This window comes from Archocentrus centrarchus, chromosome 3 (genome assembly GCF_007364275.1).
Source record: "Archocentrus centrarchus isolate MPI-CPG fArcCen1 chromosome 3, fArcCen1, whole genome shotgun sequence".
NCBI classification, from domain to species: domain Eukaryota; kingdom Metazoa; phylum Chordata; class Actinopteri; order Cichliformes; family Cichlidae; genus Archocentrus; species Archocentrus centrarchus.
This window is the reverse complement of record NC_044348.1, coordinates 22,124,263-22,146,529: the sequence shown is the minus strand read 5'-3', so window position 1 is coordinate 22,146,529 and position 22,267 is coordinate 22,124,263. Positions and strand designations below refer to the sequence as shown.

Sequence of the window (22,267 nt, the reverse complement as noted above, 5' to 3'; positions counted from 1 at the left end):
GAGCAAGGAGTGTGCCAGTCGCACATTGCATGTATGCGTCAATAGATAACGTTGGTAAAGCCAATCTTCTGTCCATCTTAGCCAATGCTCTCACACCTTTACCATCGCTCTCCGTCTCTCCTTGTATCTTCTTCTGCTGATGGTCTGCTAAAAAGAATGTAATTAGCTTCTGAACCAACGACACAGTCAAAGGGACAGCAGCCATAAATCAGCTGTGTGTGCGTTTCATTTGAAAGTGTTTGTAGCTGAGTGAAAGGAAGGGAAAAAAGGAAAAGCAGTAGCAGCATGTTATTAGCTGGGCTGTTTGTGACCTGTGCTGCTTTTTAACAGGGGACCGAGAGGATGAGAGGCATGGGTGACTGAGAGAATCAATACATGTGAGGAAGGCTGAATGGATGGTTGGATGGATGGGTGGATATATAGAGTGCAGAGAATAAGACAGCAATGGATGAAGGATAAAAAATAATGAGAGAAGAATAAAATAAAGGGTAAGGTACAGGGACTGGTTTAGAGTGAGAGGGATAGAAATAATAGGAGGGAAGCGAAAGCAGGAGAAGAGTGGAGGAATTAAGGTAATGGATAAGGGGGTGAAAGGATGTAACAGCTGATGGATGGGAAAACAAGTGCCCTTCACTTTAGGGTTAGATCGAAATAGATCCACTTAGCCAAATCCCAGGCCACTTGTCATTAAATGGGACCAGTTAGGTGGCATGTCTACCATGCTTCAGTTGTGCCGCAGATTAAACCAGTCAGGGTGAGAGAATATAATAACAGGGTAATAGCACTGATACAAACATGTCAATAGATGCATGCATGCATTTTGAAACTGATGCGGCTGTAGGATTTAAAGGATGTATTATAAAAACAGTCACAAAGAATTGATAATAAATTGTGTTCCCAAAGAGCAGCCCATTCACCAACAATCATACGTGCACAGAAGAAGAGAAAAGCGCTTATCTGTAAACACTACATGCGACAAGCAGGAATCTCCTGGAGCAGAGTAACCGTGCATCAATCCATCATTGTCGCGTCTCATCCTGCAACTATCAGCAGCTCTTCAGCAGCCTGCTGGTGCAGTTGTTTTCCTGTGGAAATTACAGGACAGAGTTTAATTCAAACAGATTTTATTTATTCTTCTTATGGCACCATATGCAGAAAATAAATCTACAGTTTTGACTAATGCCATTATCAGTTCCAAGATACAGTAAAGAGTTTTCAATAATCTTCTGCATTTTACATGGGAGGTACACTGTTATACTGATATCACGAGAAAACCTGTAATTGTTTGTGATCGTGTTTGCTGCAGTATGCAAGCCTAACTTGCACACAGTGTAAAACCAATTAGTGGTCTTTTTGTGGAAGTTTGTTGCAAACAGGATGCACGCACACACACACATATTCAAACGGACACATACACACAACACAGATTCTCACCCAAATCTCCAGGGAGAGCTAGTCAAATGGTGAAATGCTTCATCGTTCTATGGGTCACTGAATCCACATCTTTCTTCCTCCCCCTCTCCTCTTTTCTCTCTCTCACAGTCCCTCTGTTTTTGCTGACTCTCCCCCTCACTCTCATTTCTGTAACCTGCCGCAGTTAATTGAAAGCCAATGGGGTGAGAATATGGCTCTTTGACAGAGAGTGTGCCAGAGTGCAAGGTCTCTCACTCCCTTTTCTCTCTTTTTATTATCTTGGAAATGTATATGAGGATAGATTAAAGAAGAATAGAGTGGAAATCCCTGCCTGTGGTGTTTTAGAGGTCTTTAATTTTCATCAAATTATTAATACTGATGCTGCATGAAAAGTTAGGTAATCTAGCAGTTTCAGTTGTGGCTTATTGAATTGCAGAGAAGGTAAAACAGACACTCAGATGGAAGAATTCATTTCTTTATTAAAACAAGAAAATCACCGAGGCAAATTATTGCCAGGAGATAACGCTCACTTTTTTCTCAAAATCCCTCTCACTTAACCTCTCTGCTGCCTTTAAACTCAGCCCAGGTTTTATTGAAATTCTGTGGCTTCAGAAAAACATACATAATGCAAAACCAACTAAATGTCTTCCTTAAGAAATTATGAATATATAATGGGTTTTGCCAAGGATCTGTTGCCAAGTAGATATATCTATTTGATGGAGACTAGTGCTCACAAGTTGTCAATAATAACATAATTACACTCATCATACACCATCAGACATGCAAATTTTCAAGCTAAACACATTCAACTAAACACTTAAATTTGACCATGGCCGTCCTGACAAACACAAAAAGATGAGTGAGAGTTGTATGTATGAGGTATTTTTTGCTAGGAAAGGAAGTTAGAAAGTTAGAAAGGGGTGTTAGAAAAGTTTGAGACAAGAAACAATTGTTCTGAGAGAAGCAGACAGGCAGAATAAGGACGGCAAGAACAGAAGTGGAGGCGAGAGAGTGAAAGTGAAGTTAAAGCTACAAACGAGAGGAGAAAGGAGGGGATATGGAGTATATATAAATATAATTTCTGGTGGGTTCTTTTGAGCTGAATGCTACAGGGAATTGAGTAGCAAGAAGGGAAATGAACCACTCCCCATCCAGATGCTGCTACATATGTAAACAGCAATGTGAATGTGTTTGTGTGTACATGCGTTCATGTCTTTGTGTGTGCATGTGTTGAAGGGTACACAGTTTGGTTTTGCATATTTGCCATAGTTTTACTTTGGTGAAAGTATCAGGATAAAGGCAGAGTCATATTGTATGTGCACGCTTATGCGCCCGCATCCTTCCTCTCCCTCCACCATCCATCCACTGAAAATATTCATTGTTTGTTTTGACATTGTCAAAGTATAGTTTTAGCATAATTGTGTGACTGGTTGACTGCTATCTCTCCTTCTTTTTCCTCCCTTTGTTCTCTACTTTTCTCTCTCAGAGCTGCACAAAAATTGAGCTTAGCATCCAAAAAGAAGAAGCAGAAGACAGCGGCAGTCACAGCCCCAGTGACATCGTCATCGCCATCATGTGACCCGCCTCTCTTCCCCACCAATTTTAGCTCCACGCTGTTAATGGCCCCTCCCCCGGCTCCACCCTGCCTCCTTCGTGCAGCGAACAAGATCAAAGATACACCCGGGCTTGGAAAGGTAACAGTAAAAAATTGTGTGGCTATTAATTTTTATGGCAATAGACCCATTTTTTTTTTTTTTACTTATTGCTTGGATTATATGTTATCTAATATACTATATATTACTATACTATGTGCTATATATCTTATTATAAAATATTTGCAACAGTACCAAGTGAAAGGGGTTTGGTCTTTTGTCGCTTTAATATTCAGAAGGTTTATTTGACATCCAAGCTTTACACCCAAAACAAGTATAATTTTGCCAGTAGAAGCTCTCTCTCTCTCTCTCTCACACACACACACACACACACACACACACACACACACATCATGGAGGTGCTGGAAACATTCCTCAGAGATTCTGGTCCATGATAGCATCACAGAGTTGCTGCGGATTTGTGGGCTGCACATCTGTGATGTGAATCTCCTGTTCTAACACATCCAAAAGTAGCTCTGCTGGAATGAGATCTAGTGATTATGGATGCCATTCACGTACAGTGAACTCACTGTCATGTTCAAGAATCCAGTGTGAAATGATCTGAGCTTTGTAACATGGTACGTTATCCTGCTCGAAGGAGCTATCAGGAGATGGGTACGCTGTGGTCATAAAGGGATGGACATGGTCAGCAACAATACTCAGGTAGGCTGTGGTGTTTAAACAACGCTCAGCTGGTAATGAGGGACCCAGAGTGTACCAAGAAAATATCCCCCACACCATTGCACAACCACCACCAGCTGGAAAGGTTAATACAAAACAGGATGCATCCATGCTTTCATGTCAGTTATAGTAAATTTTGACCCTGCTATTCAAATGTTGCAGCAGAAGTCAAGACTCATCAGACCAGGAAACATTTTTCCAACCTTCTACTGTCCAATTTTGTTGAGCCTGTGCGAATTGTAGCCTCACTCTCCTGTTCTTAGCTGACAGGAGTAGCACCTGGTGTGGTCTTCTGCTGCAGTTGTAGTCCGTCTGCTTCAAGGAGTGACATCTCCTGCTGTTCTACATTAGTTGTAAAGACTGGTTATTTGAGTTACTGTTGCTAACCTATCAGCTTGAAGTGGTGTGATCATTCTCCTCTGACCTCTGACCTCTGGCATCAACAAGTCATTTTCACCCAACTGTTGCTCACTGGATATTTGATTTCTCTGTAAACTCTTGAGATCCCAGCAGTTTCTGAAATACTCAGACCAGCCCGTCAGGTACCAACAACCACGCTACATTCAAAGTCACTTAAATCACATTTTTTTGCTCATTCTGATACTCAGCTTGAACTTCAGCAGTTCATCTTGGTCATGTTTACAAGTGCATTGAGTTCCTGCCATGAATTAGCCTAGGTTAAGTGCTCATCAGCTCTTCACCTGCTCAGTGCTCTTCACCTTATATATTGTACAAAAATAGCACTGCTTGACGTGTGTGTGTGTGTGTGTGTGTGTGTGTGTGTGTGTGTGTGTGTGTGTGTGTGTGTGTGTGTGTGTGTGTGTGAGAGAGTGTGTGTGTGTGTGTGTGTGTGTGTGTGTGTGTGTGTGTTATGTATGGGACACATCTCCATTTACACCTGTGTCTGTAATGTATCTCCGAGGGGTCCAGTTGACCACTTACAGTATGTTCAGATTTCTTTTCAGTGTCAGTGTCACATTCACTAGAAAGTCAAAGGGCATTGTCCACATTTATGATGTCCATCTCGCAACAGTCAAGTACCAGATTTGTTTTAGCAAGGGCGAGCAGAGGAAATGTGTCTGGTGGGGTTGGCAGGGCAAGTCATTTGTCACTTGTCAAAAAAGGGAACAGTATGAGACAATACTGGACCACCACATCCTACCCTGATGGCATTAGCTGTTATTTCCTTGTTCAGGATGCATTGGGACATCTTAGTGTTTACACTACAAAAGATATGAGGTTGACTGTGTCCCTGACCAGATTGGCAAGTGGTTTAAATGACTTCATCACAGTGCGTTTTGAAGGTTTTTTACACTTGTATGTAGTGCTTCCCACTTGTGATCTGATTGCCTAAAACAAAAAAGGGTTATTTGTGATTATTAATTTCATATTTTAAAATGTGTTTACTGGCAGTGGTAGTTGTATTGGCAACATTTACTGTAAATTGATCTAGTTTTAAGAGGTAATTCAGGCCTCAAAGTATTCAAATTTGCTAAAATTTTAAGCTGCTGTATTTTATCATGACCTTGCCTCGTTTATCTAAATGTGTGTACTAGTGTGTGTGTGTGTCTCTTTTGCTGTAATATACTAAAATGTAACCTACTGGTTACCACGGTAACACATATCAAGCTGACAAAAGTCATCTGTCACTGTTGCCAGCGTGGTGTGTGTGTGTGTGTGTGTGTGTGTGTGTGTGTGTGTGTGTGTGTGTATTGTGGATGCAGGAGGAGGGCTAGCACACACTCAGTTCTCAAGTGTGTGCAATATTGATCGTCCATGTAATGAGTTTTTAGTGCCCCCTCCTCCACAGTGAGAGAGAGTGAGAGGCTCGCTGAGTCCATGCACATGTGCATGTGTGTGTCCTTCCTGCTAGAAAATGAATGACTTCGGAGGACAAAATCAGACATCAAACAGCGGTGTCCATTACCACACACAGAGAGAAAGAAAGAGACCCCACTTGTCCCATTGTGCTTTTCAGTGTGTGCCTACCAGATGTAAGTATAAAATTGGTGTCTACCACAACTGGTGTGCATATCTGTTTAAATATTTGTGCATTTGTTTTTATATGTGTGACATAATTAGTAGGATTTTTCATATTTTGTAAAGGACTCTTGATGGTGCAGGTGCAGAGACACAGAAAGGGGAAAAATGAAGGGTTATAAACGCTCGTATCAAACCAGCGACTTCTATTATGTGTCATGTCCCGCAACCATTTGGGCGCTGTGCCACCATGTAATTTTATGTGTGAAAGCATGTGTGTGACATTCATATCAAATACCAGATAAGGCTCACTGTCTCAAGTCAGTTCAATTACATTTATAATGAGGTAATAAAATTTTACTTTGTGAACTTAATGCATTTATCCATTTAGTCAGAAAACGTAAAATAACAATATGATAAAAAAAAATAAAATCAACCCTCATCCAACAGTATCTGAGTCATTTTTCTACAGTCTAAATTCCAAAAACTCTCAGTATTATAGTTTGATCAGACTTGTCTTTACTACTTTTCTCTCATCTTTGGTATCAAACGAAAGATGAGAAGCAGCAATGATTAAAAGTAAGTTGTTGCCTAAACATTAAATTGAAACAAATCCTCCAAACTAAAGATAAATGGATAGAAATATCTGAATATGACTTTCTTTTTAATCGTTTTATATTTTAACAGATTATTTTATGTTCTGTTTTCTACTTTGTCCCTGCTTTGAATCGTTCTCTCTGTTTCCCTCCATATGGAGATGGCAGATGTCTTCTCAGTTGTCAAGGAGATGGATTCATGCTCACATATTTACAGCCGCAGTCACAAACATAACAAATGATTATTTGATCGACCCCTAATTAGAAGCCACATGCAAACTGTACATCAGAAAGCATGTACATAAAAACCCTTGACAGCCCCCCCGTGACATTTTTTATATCCTCAATATATCTTCTGCTGTTTCATCCCACTTTGATATTCTTTTACCTCATGATAGATGTGTAGAAAATGTGTACAAATACTATTAATTTAAAAAAAACTCTGAGCTCCCTCGCTCCCATGTGCAGTAGGGCTTCTTCTGGTGAGATGTTGTGAAATAACTTTGATTAAGGTGTTTAGTAGGGGCTATCACAAGACCAGATTTTTACTACAAAATTACTGTTGTAAAATAAATAAACAAACATAAGATTATTATTGCAATATCTGTAAAAAGACAGAAAAAATATATCCTGCTTCACTGTCTTCATTTGGGGCTTAAATTATACTCCAGATACAAGTGCAGGAAGGTGTAGACAGAGTCTGTGGCCATAAATGTGCAAAATTGTAGTCACATGATTTTGTGCAGGAGTAGATAGATGTGGCCATCATGATGCAATCTACTGGTTTGTTCACTCATTTTGAAGCTTGAAGGTTGTTTTTTTTGGAGCCATATTTAGATGGGAGGGTGGGATGCTAGACTGTACGAGTGCATTGCACATGTTCAGGTACCTTCTAATAAGTGCTAAAGTAACAGGCTAATGAAATGCTAGAAGTTCAAAACAAAACTGAAGTGGAAACTACTACTGCTGCTACAATTATTTGTCAGATAATTAAACATTTCCCAAAAGATGCAAACAGCAGAAACATATAGCCTGATTGGCATTTGCCATAGAATACCAGAATTGGCAGGTCTACCACTGGCACCCTGTGCTTTTTACAGATCAGGGCAAGTTCACCCTGAGCACAGGTGACATGTGGAGAAGCCGTAAAGAACATTATGTTGCCTCTAACTGTCTGAAGTGTTCAAGGTGAACAGGAATGGAGATGGCACAGTCTTCAATGAAGCACCCTTAATTCTGTTAATAAGTCCATATCTCTAAGGCATTTAGCATTTAGTTTCCAATAACTTTTTTAGTGATTTGAACAACACATAATTCTGGCTTTAACCAACATGTGGTCCGAACAATCAGAAGATAGTGTTTTATAATCTAGAGCTTGAATCTGAGAAGATATATATATATATATATATCTATATCTATATCTATATCTATATCTATATCTATATATATATATCTATATATATATCTATATATCTATATATATATCTATATATCTATATCTATCTATATATCTATATATATATATCTATATATATCTATATATATCTATATATATATATATATATATATATATATATATATATATATATATATATATATATATATATATATATATATATATATATATCCTATCTGTCCTCGTTTTGGTCTTTGAATCAAACCTAGTAAAGTGAGTACTATGAAGATTTTAAATTCTATGCATATCTCTGAGGGAGACTCTGAGGAGCATCCTTACTGTACATCAGTAAATCAGATCAGAGCACATGACTTACATGTGTAAACATGCAACTTGAAGAACAGTGATTAACCTTAGAAATCTTTTGTCTTCCTGGAGCTCAGCAGGCAGCCTTCTTGCTGTGAATTGACAGTGACAATCTCAAAGATAAGTGTCCACTGTATATATTTATTAAGTTCCAACTGGGAGAAAGTTAGCTCAGCATAAAGAAACAGAGGAGGAAATTAATTTATTCTAACCAAGAAACTAAATGTAATAATATCTAAATGAACCACAATTCTTTGATTTTCATACACATAACCAACCATTTCCAGTATATACATATTTTTTGCTAACATAAACTTCTCCTCTTTTATTTGTTTTTTAGTTTAGGATAAAAATGGTTTATAAAAAGAAGGGGAATGGTTCAAAAGCAAGGCAGTATTCCAGTGTTTGGAATATAACAAGCCTCTCCTGCAAAATTAATTGAAGCTTGCCAAACCCTAATCAAACATACAATCATTCATACACAGACACAATCACAAATACACACACTTGCACACACACACACGCACATGCTCACGCAAACATATGGGAAGAAAATGGCTGTGGTGACATTTCTCCAGTAAAAATGTCACCTGCGGTGGGGGCCGGTTCCCTGCTGAAATGGCATTTGCACACATTCACACTCACACATGGGCTTGCATGCTCACATATTCATGGGATTATGGTGTACAATGAAAGCTGTCAAGGAAGCAGCGTAGCCCCTGGTGGAAGCATGCACGATACATCCTGCAGAATACATGGGTCTGCCTGTGAGTGTTATGGGGGGGTTAGTGTTTTCACCGATGTTAATATGGCGTGAAACAGATTGAGACATCACATTTAAGGCCAGGGGAAATCAACCTGCACAGGTCAGAAGTACTACTATGTGTGTGTTGCAGAAAGAAAGAGAGAGAGAGAGAGAGGGGTCTGCCTTGCTAGGGATGCTAGGGATGTCAAATTGTTTTTGTACATGGTGCTTCGCTATGTGTTGGTAAGCTCCAAATCATTTTAATCAAATCAGCCAGTTGGGAGCCTTCCATTCAGATCACTGACAGCAAGGGGAGATATGTATCAGATGAGGAAATTAAACCGTGTATGCATTATCACTTAGGAAACCCGTCTGTAGAGTTATGCTGACATACAGCAGAGACCGAAACATCCTCATTTTTGAAGCTGTCAGATGAAAAGATACAAAAAATGCAGAGGACTTCAGTGATTGGATTAAAATGATTTTCATCTATAATTAAGAAAGATAAGTTACACTAAAAAGACTTTTTATGCATCTTAAAATTGACTATCCGAAATGGGTTTTTATCAGCTATGAACTTCATGATGGACTTATCACCAACTGTCATCAGTAAGTGTCATTTAGCAGTGGAGATAAGCTAATGCTTGTATGACTGCTAAATTATGGAATCATAATACTCCTCAACAAAACTGCATGCACTCACTGTCATCTTAGTTGTCAGAAAGAATATCAAACTATTTTTCCTTTTTTTATTTTTGTAATTGAGTCTAAAGAAAATGTCATGTGTCTGTCTCTTTAGTCATGCGAGCAGCTGTTCCTCTTAGAAATACATGAGTGTGTCACAGTTGCCCCAGGGGTGCATATCCTTTTTTTTTGAGCTGCCTGTTGCACTTCATTTGCAGTTTAATACATGAAGTACATAGAGTTACCTGAAGAGGGATAAGAAATGTTACAAAAGCTAATATGGGAAGCTTTCGCTCGTCTGCTCCTCCCGCCTCTCTAACCTACTGTATCTTTGCCTCATCTCTTGTATCTAGTGGAGGGATAGCCTTATCTTATTCCCATTTTTATATCTACTCTTCTCTATATCTGAATGACAATGAAGGACTCTGAGACTTTTTTCCTCCTCTTTAATCTCTATAGCCAGCGTTTTGCACATGTGCAGACTCACAGATTGTGAGTTGACCTTGGGGGAAAATGATACTATGACAGCTAATCAATTTTTAATAGCAGCTATGATTCCCCACAGGCCACAAGCTGTGTTCGTCTATGTCATGAGTAAGCATGTGCAAGCGCATTTCCGTGGGCCTTTGTGTGTCTTTGCGTCTCTCTGAGTGTCCGTGCGGTTTGTATTTAGGTGACTGAGCCTGTTATAGGAATCCAGTACAGTATCCACTTTGTTCCACCTACTAGCTGAAATATTAATGCTGTCAGTATTGGCAAGCCTGAAGCATGTGAGACAGACACACACATAAACCCACACAGTTAACATGGGTGTATAACACTCTCGGGGCAATATAATTTAAATTGATGTGCTCTGAATTTGATGATAGGCAAGAGAGCCAGTCAGGTAATTCCTTTCTTCAGGAAAAAAATGAAAAACATTCATTTTACTCCTGATGGATCAATTTTTATTAAGAAATGCTTGATACACAGCATATTAGACAACTGCAGTTTTTTTTCTCTTTCTGTCTACATTACACTCAGTAGTTAGCACTGTTGCCTCACAGCAAGAGCATTTGAGTTTTCTTCTGTGTGAAGATTACATGTTCTCCCCATGCTTCTGTGGGTTTTTTCCGTAAGCTATAATTTCTCTTGCCATCAAAAAACATGCTGCCTATTCTGGCAAAGGATTTTTTTCCTGGTTCAGTAAAGATTAAAAACACAACCATGCAGAGCTTTACATGTGCAAGGTAAAACTGGTGGTAGGTAGTTTTGTTGGGGACATGTGTGCAAGACTGCAGTCATGTATGTAGATACTTTGTGTAAGTGTGTGTGTGTGTGTGTGTGTGTGTGTGAGTGTCTCTCTCTCTCTCTCTCTCTCTCTCTCTCTCTCTATCTATATCTATCTATATCTATCTATCTATATCTATCTATATCTATCTATATATATATATATATATATATATCTGTTAGACAAATATCTCTACAACACTTAGAAAATAGTTTAGGAGTGGCTGTCCACAACCATTTACTGATCAAATTAGTTGTTGATTAAACAAAACAAAGACACACCCCTTTAATTTCTGATTGGTATTGCTTGACTGGACCTCTTTTATAAATGGAAACAACATCAACATCCATCTACAGTTCAGTTTTTGCTAGTTTTGGCCTGCAAGATAACATCATCATTTCAGTCATGTTTGCTGCGATCAAACTAATGAAAAAAATCTGTGCAGGGAAAGAATTGAATGTTTATGATCATCACACATTAAATTAGTACAAATTTGATATGAATATGACCATCCTCTGCATTTACATTTCATTTACATTTGCATTTCTTCAGAAGAAACCTTTCAGATGAGAGGTGAAACATCTTCAAGAAACAAAAAGGAGTCCAGTCGCCCTTTTTTCAAGCTCCAGAGATTATACTGGGATATTACTGCTATTGTAGATTTGTTTGGCTATGAAAATTGTATTCTAAAAATTGGATCTTGTGACAGTTGTGGTGTTGCAATACTAGATTCCCAAACCAAAAGGAGAATTTCTAGCAGCGAGAACTCATCTGCAACTTGTAACACAGTCAGTGAGGTGTTTGATGATTCGTCGTTGTAATTTTCTTTACTTTACTCTGTATGGATGAACAAGGTAGTAAGATGAGAGGAAACGCAAGCGAAAATAGTTACATTTTACAGTTTGACAAATTATAATCATGTTGTTGTGTTGCTATTGTGCATAAGATAAATAAAGCAGGACACTAACATCACTAAAACAGTGATGTTAGTGTCCTGCTGTGTCCAACAGTAAGTACCCCAAAACAGGATTCTATAAACTTTGACAGTTCCTAGTTCCTGTGGTGCAGGTACATGGGAAAAAATAAAAAAAATAAAAAAATGCTCCAGAAGTGCCTAAAGGTGAACATAGAAGTCATTATGTGTTACCAAAGCACTAAACGGCTTCATTATTTCACAGTTTCTGGTACAGTAGAGCTCATTTATGTATATATCAAACCTCAGGGTTGTAATATCTCAGCAGTACATCCAACAGAGAACAACCAACATGAATCTTATGATACTGCGAGCTGAGCTTGAATGAATAAATTAGTTAAAATTAGAATTGATCCGAAGTCTGAACTTTCTGTTCCCATATGGTATTTGTATTTCTCTCTTTGTACATGCGTTTGCACAAATGTGTGTTTCTGCAGTCTTTGGGAGCCAATTAGAGTTCAGTCTCAGTCTCTTATTGATTTTCCAGCCAATAGCAATGAAGCTCTGCTGTAAGGAGGCTATCGAGCAACGGTTTCTCAGCTCAGGGTTAGTTGTTTAATTCTTTCGCTTAAATTGGCTCAAAGACTTTGTCATAGCGTCTAAAGTGGAGGATCGGGCTGATCTGTGGAGGTCAGTTTTTAGGGGGGAAAAAGAAATGAAATGAATGAAAACCATACATGTCCTCTTCTTTTCTATGCTGAAAATGTGAATCAAACATACAGTAGTATTGAAGAGTTTCTGTAGTGAGGAAAAGAGAGGGAGATGAGGATAAAAGGTAGCTGAGCCAAAGAGAAAATGGAGTGGGTTGACAGAGATATTGAACATGATTTATTTATTTTTTTTCGAATAGAAAGAGACCCAGAAGATGGGAGATGGTTGAATATCCTGTGAGAGTGGATGGCAGACTGAGCAGGATGGAGAGAATATTTAAGGCGAGAAAAGAAGAGAAGTGAGGGAGATGGACAGAGTTTGAGAGCACTGTGACAGCCGTGTTAGTGTCTGGAGAGTCATTAGTGACCCATTTCTCTCTCAGGCTACATATTTCTTTTCTCCCTTCTTTTTTCATTAAACAGAGCAAAGAGCCCATTAGCTTTGTGTTCCTCCTGCAAATCTCATATTGGCTGCACCACATTTATTGATTCACCAGAGCAACTAGTCCAAGGATCCTCTGAGATTATTGTGGGTGTGGGTTTTTATAAAACACGCAGACGCATGATTTCACTGCATATCTTGACTCAGATTTAATGCTTTAAACAGAGTTTTGACCCCAAATGTGTATGAAAAATAAAACAGGTAATTGAAAGCTTAATTAAACGCAGTGGCACAATTGTCCTTAAATATTACTGTATATTTTTAGTTTTTACAATTCCTGAGTCAGAACAAAAAGCATTATCCCCTAAATGTGGTATAATTGTGTTGACGTGTCAGTTTCCCTTTTATTATTTGGTGGTCATCACTGCAGCGATTCTTTTTTTCAAATAGCTTTGGTGGTTTGAAAAAAAGGTAATTGAGGTTAATGGCGCTCAGTGCAAGCCTTGCGATTTCACCTACACGTTCGATATTTTGGAAACATACATGGAACAGCATTATGGCACCACTTATACCTCTGTCACACACACATGCATGCACAAACACCTTTCACACACTTGGACATGAGGAGAAAATGGGCTCTTAGGGGGGAAGACTTTATGAGTTACGCCTTGTAAAGCATGCGTTGGTGAAATCCTTCCCCCTAGGCTCTTACTCATGTGATGGGCTCTTTTATTGGGGTCAGGAGAGGGCTTAGCACGGAATCTAAGACCGTGTGCAAGAGAATGAATGTGTGTGTGCTGTGGTATGGGTATGTTGTGATATTTTTTTATTTTATTTTTTTGACACAAACATTGACCCAACATTAAGAATCAGTACCCTCGGCCTCTATAGGGTCATCAAGGCTACACATTTATTGTATTCAGTATCTCACTCGTCACGCCCTTACCTATAGATAGACTTTTAAGATTAAACACGTGCTATTAACTTCATGTGAGAAAGATGGTAACACCCACACTCTTCTGTAGACACTCACAAAAGTGATTGAACCGACCATAAAAGGTCTGCTGTCATTTGATGATGCAACTGAGAGAAAGCCTGTTAATGTGCTTTTATTTTTAATAAACCGCTTATCATTCAAGATGGGTTTGTTCTAATCTAACATGACTTTGTTCTGATTACTTTTAGCCCTTTTACCCTGGGCCATGAAATATGCCATAGAAAATAATTAGTGCTAAAACAATAGAGGCAGAGATAATTTCCTTTGGCAGAAAATTAGCTTTCTATACTTAAGTTGTGATATTATCTTGCAGCACAGTTAATGCATGGATGAAGATTTTTACATGGGAAATTTAGTTGTTAAACACTTTTTTTCCAGCCAGTGACCTCCAATTACAGTGCTCAACAAATTTATTAGAACACCTGTCATAAAAACACAAATATTTTAGAAATCTGAGAAGTCAGAAATTAATCAAGCATAAAAACCCATTTTTCTGTTCAGGAATGCAATAAATAACTGTAACTTGGCATCTCAATCAAAAATAATAATACAGTAATGGTAATACAGTAATGCAGTAGGAGTTGGAGGTTTTTGGGATTACTGTGTGATGCGTAATCCCATGGCTGCATTTAACTGGAAGCACACTTCTGACGATGATTCATCTGTGATAATGAGCACAAACAGACAAATGATTTCGCTGCTGCTCCCTCTTTCCCTCACCAGAGCCACAGAAGCACAGTAGTCTTTTTCATCTGTCCTGCACCTTTGTGCCTTGTAGACATAAGATCTGTTCAGAAGAGACAGGGAATGACACACATGAAAACAGAGTTTGCTGATTTTTACATTTTTTACTTAGTGTCATAATGTCACAGTAATTGATTTTATCCCACTAATTGTCACTTTATGATAGTTCCTGTAGAGCATACCTGTCAAGTATCCCGTTTTGGCCGGGAAATTCCCGTATTTTTATTTTCCCGTATTTTCAGTTTTCAATTTTCAAATTTTTTAAAGCATTCCTGTGCCGCTCCAAACTGAATTGTCACTATCACTAGGTTCGTGCCGACCGCCGGAACAACCCCGTAAAAACAGCTGGACCTCAGTGTGCCCTTTTCCCAGAGTTCGGTGACATGTCTCTGGTTTAGTTTAGCAGTGTAAATAAAGTTAAGCGTTTTTTTTATATAGCGACAGTGAAATCCTCCGCTTCAACTCCACCCTCCAACCCCCGAACCTTAAACACCGAGCCTGCCCACCTGCTCCCTCCGCTCCCATCCCCGGTCCTCGCTTTGGCCTTTATCAACCTTTGAGACAGCCGACAGAGAGTTTTCTTACACAAGCTGGCAACAGAGGCCCAGATAAAGGAGGAGGGTTGAATGTAGCTAGCAGTCTCACCCCACAGTGTTTTCATTAAATTTGATATTCTAACATTAAACAATACGGGACAAAACTGATCTATGTAATGTGGGTCTAGGCAAAGCATTAAAGTTATTAAGTTATTTCATAAAGTTTATTTGTAGTTTTAAACATATTTATGGTGTTTTTTTTTCTTCACTTTTTGTCTCTCCAAAGATGTTTTTCTTCTCTTCTGCAGCCTCAATTGCAACTACAGTACATCCAAATAAACAATTTTGCAAATTAAGCGATGACGTCATATAGTGACCTCTATTTTCAGCAGCAGAAAATTTCCCGTATTTTTAAATACAAAGCTTGACAGGTATGCTGTAGAGATACTTTGTACACTCTGCCCCATTTCATGTACTTCATGCATTACATTTGTATTTCCTTGCTGGGATCTACAGCTGAAAGTCTGTACTTCAATCACATCTTGTATGTTAAAATCCACTGTGCTGGTATAGACAGGCAAAGTTACAAAAAATGGTAACTGTCCACATAGACCTAACTGCAACTATTCTATCCCACTGTGCATTGGGGCATAGATGGTGCACTTAGATGCCCCATCATGTTTTAGGGTTTGAATCCAATTCATGACTGAACCTGCAGCTGCTTCTCAAATGAAACTTAGAGGCTCCAATTAATGATAAATGTATGCAGTTTCTGTCACGTCTTCTGCCTGTCATCCACTGCTCTGAATGTCATCAGCTGATCTGGTATTTGTTAAATTCATCTGTCATGTTGTTTGCCATATTCATGCCATTTTGGTTCAACTGTCAGCCTTTGACTCTGAATTGATATCAAAGATTTTAACATTTCTGATACTGTGACTGTATCTATTGACATAACTATTGACAGAATGGCTGCAAATGCACTTTAACAAAACTTAACATTAAGACTAATATAACAGATTGTATCTGAGCTAAATAGTTTTTTTTCTTCAAGGTAAGTTGGACTAACAGTACAATGGAGGCATCTGCCACTGACTGAGACATAATTTCTGTGTCAAAACAACAACACAGACACAAAGCATCTGTGCTGTTTGAATAGATATGAGACATTAAGGATGGCAGAATGCAAGAAATCTATGCTCAAACAAGTCCTATTCCGAAAGATAAACAGACTTAAATACTTATTGCTTTCCCCACGCACTTCAGAATACATCCAGTGTTGCAGTGAAAAATCAAATGTATTTAATAATCAGGGTGGCTCATATTAGCCCCTGAGACAGTTGGCGTGGTTAAGACTGAGTCATAACAGCACCTGACACCCGCTGCCAATCATCTGCTTCAACCAAGCCTCTCTCCCAATTGTCAGAAAAGAAGTGTGGTGTAAATCTTCTGGATAATCCTGTGCTGCTTCACAGGAAGAAAGATTTAGCGACAGGCATGAAAGAAGGACGACAGACGGACTGAATCAGAGAGCAATATAGTCAGCGAGAGATCAAATGAGAAAGAGAGACAAAGCCAAATTCACATGCATGAGAATGAGAATGAGAAGATGAGCAACAAGAGACTGCTGGAAAGTATTTCAAACTTGAAAAGACCTTTTACTAACAGAGAACAGGGCTGTTTATATGTTAAAATGTTCTGGAGCTCACTCAGATCCGATGACGCGGCGTTTTGCTGCCGCCGATATCAAAGAAAACAACGGCAGCTGCCAGGCGGCAAATTGCGGCTGCTAACAGTTTGTGACAGGAGTGGGAGGAAAGGAAGAACGAGAGGAGGAGTGAAAGCTAAAATAGAATTCCTGCAATTCAGGCTTTTGATGTGTGGCAGTGAAGTGGAAGTAGAGAAGAGGTGTGAACAGAGAAAAAAGGAAGGGATTTGGGATAGAAGGAGAAAGAGATAACGGAGGAGTGACAGGTAGAGGAGGAGGGAAGGGATGAGGGAGGTAGAAGCTCTTAGGGTGAATAAGGTGATGAGAGGGAGAGAGCGTGTGAAGACTCGTGTAAGTGCATAACTAAAAAGCTGAATTTTGTGACTCTGGTTTTGTGGCTTTGTGTCATTTCTAGCTAACATAAAGAAAGATGTCTTCCAGCAACATTCATTCACAGAAATCCATATAAGGTCTGTTCATGGTTTTGACACAGTTAGATTTCTTTAGAGAAAAAAAGTGTTCGTGCTTTAACAATGGGTAGTCGGCATTAGAGGAACCCAAAACATAGCAGAAAAGCTTGTCAGACTGTTTCATGTTTCACATGACAAGTGATCTACGAGGACAGACATTGCCGAAGTTTTAAAAAGCATCACACAAAGTGTAACTGTATGTGTATACTTTAACACTGCTGTTTGCTCGAGTGCCCCATTGACTTTCTTGTTTTTGTCGGATCAGAAGAAATCCATTCCTGCAGAAAGATTGCAAAACAAACAAGCACAGCCGAACATACTGTGTGAATCAGAAATAATGATAATCTTGCAATTACCTTTCGCCTGCTGTCTGAAAATCTGTTTTCTATAACTGTCTTACCCTCAGGTGAAAGTGATGGTGCGAGTTTGCCCGGTGTCTCAGTCTGATGCAGCTGAGTCCAGTTCCTTTCTCAAAGTGGATCCCAGGAAGAAACAAATCACCATCATGGACCCTTCAGCAAATCAGACACAAAGTGCTGCCTCTCAGAAACGGGCCGGAGCAAATCAGGTCCCACCAAAGATGTTCACCTTTGATGCAGCCTTCCCTCCTGATGCATCACAGGTCAGAGAAAGGAGTTTTTGATATAAAACTTTGCAAGACAAGGTTCTGTTAAAATGATTACAAATAAGGGAAACATTAAGCAAGAAGGGAAACAACAAGTAGGTAGCAAGCTTGGCTAGCAAGCTACATAACAGTTATGGTTGCAATGCAAAGACACACATATCGATTATAATAAAATAGAGATTTCTTCTCCAAAACTGGATTACAAACTTCTTGGACAGGCATAGCAGCCATGTTATTTGTCAGATCCTTTCATTACAAATGTTCCAAAAAGTATCAAAACCACAAACATGGTAGAGAGGTCTAAAATGAAGCCTGCAAACAGCTGCCCTTAGTGGTAGTTCTTTTGAGGGTGAAAATTAACTATAGAGACCCAAAGCAGTTTTTTGTACTAGGCTGTAAACACGTTACTATCATGACTTTAGTTGTGGATTTTAACAGGGGAGTCTACGCAGACTGAAAGCTGAAGCTGCAACGAGTACAGGTAGTGAAGCTGAATGAGTTTAAATATCTGTGGTCAACCATCCAAAGCAATGGAGATGAGTATCAGGGGTGATTTGTGACAGAAGGATAGCAGCAAGAGTGAAAGGGAAGGTTTACAAGATGGTAGTGAGACCTGCTGTGATGTATGGTTTGGATACAGTGGTGTTGACAAAAAGACAGGAAGTCAGGCTGACCAGGATGGGCAAGATTCAAAATGTGTGTGTCAGAGGGACAGCTCAGGTTGAAAGCTGTGGAGACCAAATTGGAGAGGCAAGGTTGAGATGGTTTGGACGTGTGCAGAGCAAGGATAGTAGATATACCGGACAAAGGCTGTTGAAGATGGAACTGCCAGGAAGGAGGAAAAATGGAGGACCACAGAGAAGATTCATGGATGTAAGCAAGCAAAGGAAGACATGCAGAGGGTTGGTGTGACAGAAGAGGGTGCTAGGAATACAGTAAGATGGACGCAGATGATCTGCTGTGGGGACCCCTAAAGGGACCAGCTGAAAGAAATGAAGAAAAAAGCAGTCATCTATGGGGATTGACTAAAATTTTTCAACTTCCACATTAGCTTTATTTTTTTTGCCTCAAAGGCCGCTGCTTGGTTAGTATGTGTACATTGTATAGATCCAAGCTAGCTGTGTCGCCTTGGATACAGTCTTTATGTTAAGATTAGCTAAAAAAGCAGCTGGTTCTTGAAGACATCTATAAAACCAGAATACAGTATTACTGACAATAACGAGGAAGATACTGTACCCATCACACCAGTGGTCTGATATTATTTTAAAACCAGGAAAAGTTTAGCTCTAGTGCCAGTGTGAATCATGTGTATCTATACTTTAATGTATTTCTGATTTACTTGACTCTGTTTATTCCTCTGTCTCCCGATGTTAGGCGGAGGTGTGCGCGGGAACAGTTGCTGAAGTTATTCAGTCGGTGGTGAACGGAGCAGATGGCTGTGTCTTCTGCTTTGGACACTCCAAGCTGGGTAAAAGTCTTGGACACACGCACGCACGCAAAAAATGCAAAATCAGAGCTTGTCTTGTGAGTCTTCTTTAGTGTGTGTGACCATCAGTGTGTCGGCCCTTCACTTGGCCGTCGCTCCACTAACCCTTATCTATCAGAGGGAGAAAGAAGAGGATTAGTGTCTGCTGAAGCTGAAAGCATTCTCAGTCTGCTCTGTCTCTGTTTCTGTCTTCCCTTTTCTCCCTCTAATCCTTCTGAAGCTGGTTGTCAGAGAAGCTCTCTTAAAAAGGGTCAAGGCCCCTTACTGCATACTGCAACATGTCTGATCCCAGACATGCACTGAGACAAACAAAGACCCACCACAAACACACACACACACACACAGGTTCATCAACTGTGGGTCAGCCCCTGCTGTGTTTATCCTTGTAAACACAAGCAGCATTACCCGTTCTCAGTTTGTGATCCTTCAGCTAGAATTTCGAAGTCTCCCTGAACTGTGGAACATGACGACAGCAGAAATGTGACAGTTTGCCTGGGAGACTCACTTTATGGACTTTAATTCAAAAATCAACATGCAAACCACTATTCGGTTGTTGTGAAGCAAAGTCGTGCCAAACCTGAAGACAAAGTCAACTCAACTCAAACCATTCTCATTTGCTTATCTGTCAATCAGCGTGATTATGTAAAAAGGATGCAGCTGTATTTGATAAAACTTGGTGAGGAGGTGTTAATATGAGTGCTGGTAACTGATTAGCACTATTGCTGCGAATATGGCATAAGCAGAATTGTGACTGTCTTTTACAGACTGTAGGAAGATTAACACTACTTTGTGGAAGCTAGTAGTGTTCCAATTAAAAAACATGAAGTCATAGACACTTTAAAAAGTCAGGTGTTTAAACAGATTTGATGGAACGTCACAGTTGTCTTCAGGTTGTGGCTGAGACTATGAGCTGCTGACTTTCTGTTTTCTCTTTGCACACACGAGTAGATCAGACTATACAAAATGTCATCTCGAAACATTTTCAGGGTTCTAAAAAATATATTCATCATTGTTCTTCTTGTAGTTCTTCTTACATCTTGAGACACTTTTTGTTTATGGGGAACATAAGAGTGGCCACTATGCAAAAGTCTTTGAGCAGCCCATCACTGTTCCTGGTGGCTCAGTATCCTAACCAATAAAATAACTTTAAGCACACACAAAATATTGGTAAGAATCCCTTATTGTACCGGGAAACACAACTATTGTGTACACAACCAGCATGGGAATAGGAATGATAGCCAAATACAAAAATAAGACCCAAATTGCAGTAGGCACAACAAAAATCTTACAGAGTGGACAGAGAGCAGAACTTGCTTTTTAGATGCACACAGGACAGATCAATCAAACAGATGCACACATAATGGCCACACTCCCAAGACAGAAAGAACATGGTGCATCTGACAGCCTGTCTAGATCCATGTTTGCCATTTTAACATGAATACATATTTTTATTCAGCTGTAAAAGACTGACACACAAAATACAGACTGTCTCATGATTTATGCTGCTTATGTTTCATTCTGTGTAATATGACTACGACTGAAGCTAATATCCCTAGCATGCCTTCTTATTGCCGGTGTTTGATTATGTTAATAATACTGCGAGCTCTTTTATTTGATTGAAATCAATTTCTCAATCAATTTTACTGTTATATTAATGCCATGACCTCGCTTATACCTGTTTAAACGGCTGCTGCTGTAGCAGCAGATGAGATAATTCTTTGTGATCTAGCTCACCTGAGGCCATGGATTTTAATGAGACTGCATTATAGTGGCATTACCTTTTTTAGTAATTAAAATGGGGAAAGTAACACAACGAGCATTTATCTTCGGCTCTGTGGCCCTTGGCTGTAGACATATATGGGGATTCTGGTGGAGGCAAGTCTACTACACACTCGTGCACATCTTCACAACAAGCAAAAAGGAATTAATTAAAAAGGAAAAATTAAATAAAAGTCCAAATGATCCTGAACAAATGGATGAACTTCAGGAATTGAATCCTCTTGCTTTGAGTCATGTCTGATAGATTTTGTATCGGTATTAGACTAGTGGCCGTCTTTTAGTAATGAAGACTGTGTGTCTCTGTGAGCTTATGTGTGCATGTCTTTGAACTCCTGAAACAGTGCTGCCTTGTTCCCTCTCACCTTCACCTCGTTCACTTTTGCTCTGAAAACATGGGTAACTCAGCCTGATGAGACCAATTCACAGAAATATACATAAACCACACAGACGTGGATACACATGCAGTATGTTGCTATATGGCCATAATCTGGCAGTCTTCAGAAGTCAGAACAGAAGGAAGCACTGTAGAGCCTCGCACAGATGCGTGCTTTAATGTGCACTCTGTCACTTCCACGCAGGCCTTAAAGGCAAAAAAGAGAAAGGATGGGTTGTTCAAGTGCTCTGTGGTTATAGTAGCAGCATTATGCAGAGCCATTAAGACTGAGGGAATCCATCTGATTTGTTAAATGAAAAGAAATCAACTGGTAAATCCAGTAAATCTAAGTAAATGGCCCAGTGTTGCTTTAAAGGAGCTCTTTTAATATAGCCGATAGCAACATTTAATATATTCTTTAACATTCATTTAACAGTACTTTATCTAGAAAACTGGGCACTGTGAGATTTTAAAAAAATGTAATCTTTTAGAAATACTACTACAATGGCAAAGTCTTTCTGACACTTAATACAACTCTCTTTGTTTAATTTCTTGCACATTTTTGGGACAAATCATGAAATGCATCTTTGCTCTGACAGTAGGTCTAGATGCTGCAGGAAACACTGAGTGCAGGAACAATGTAAAATTACATTGTAGATGACAACTTCCCCTCCATCCTTTCTCAGAACAAATCAGACACATTTCTCTACTCTGAATCACAGGAGTCGGGCTTTTGATGTTGTCTGTCTTTCGCGCAAGTG

At 39.3% G+C, this 22,267-nt stretch overlaps 1 protein-coding gene across 1 annotated transcript in view; it reads left to right on the top strand.

Annotated features, from left to right (window-relative positions):
* Positions 1-22,267, top strand: part of kif26ba (kinesin family member 26Ba) — a 107,383-nt gene that overhangs the window by 56,632 nt on the left and 28,484 nt on the right. The window contains exons 5-7 of the mRNA XM_030724713.1: positions 2,900-3,107; positions 17,650-17,865; positions 19,243-19,336. Of these exons, the coding sequence (XP_030580573.1) occupies positions 2,900-3,107; positions 17,650-17,865; positions 19,243-19,336 (518 nt within the window). The remainder of the gene's footprint in view (positions 1-2,899; positions 3,108-17,649; positions 17,866-19,242; positions 19,337-22,267) is intronic.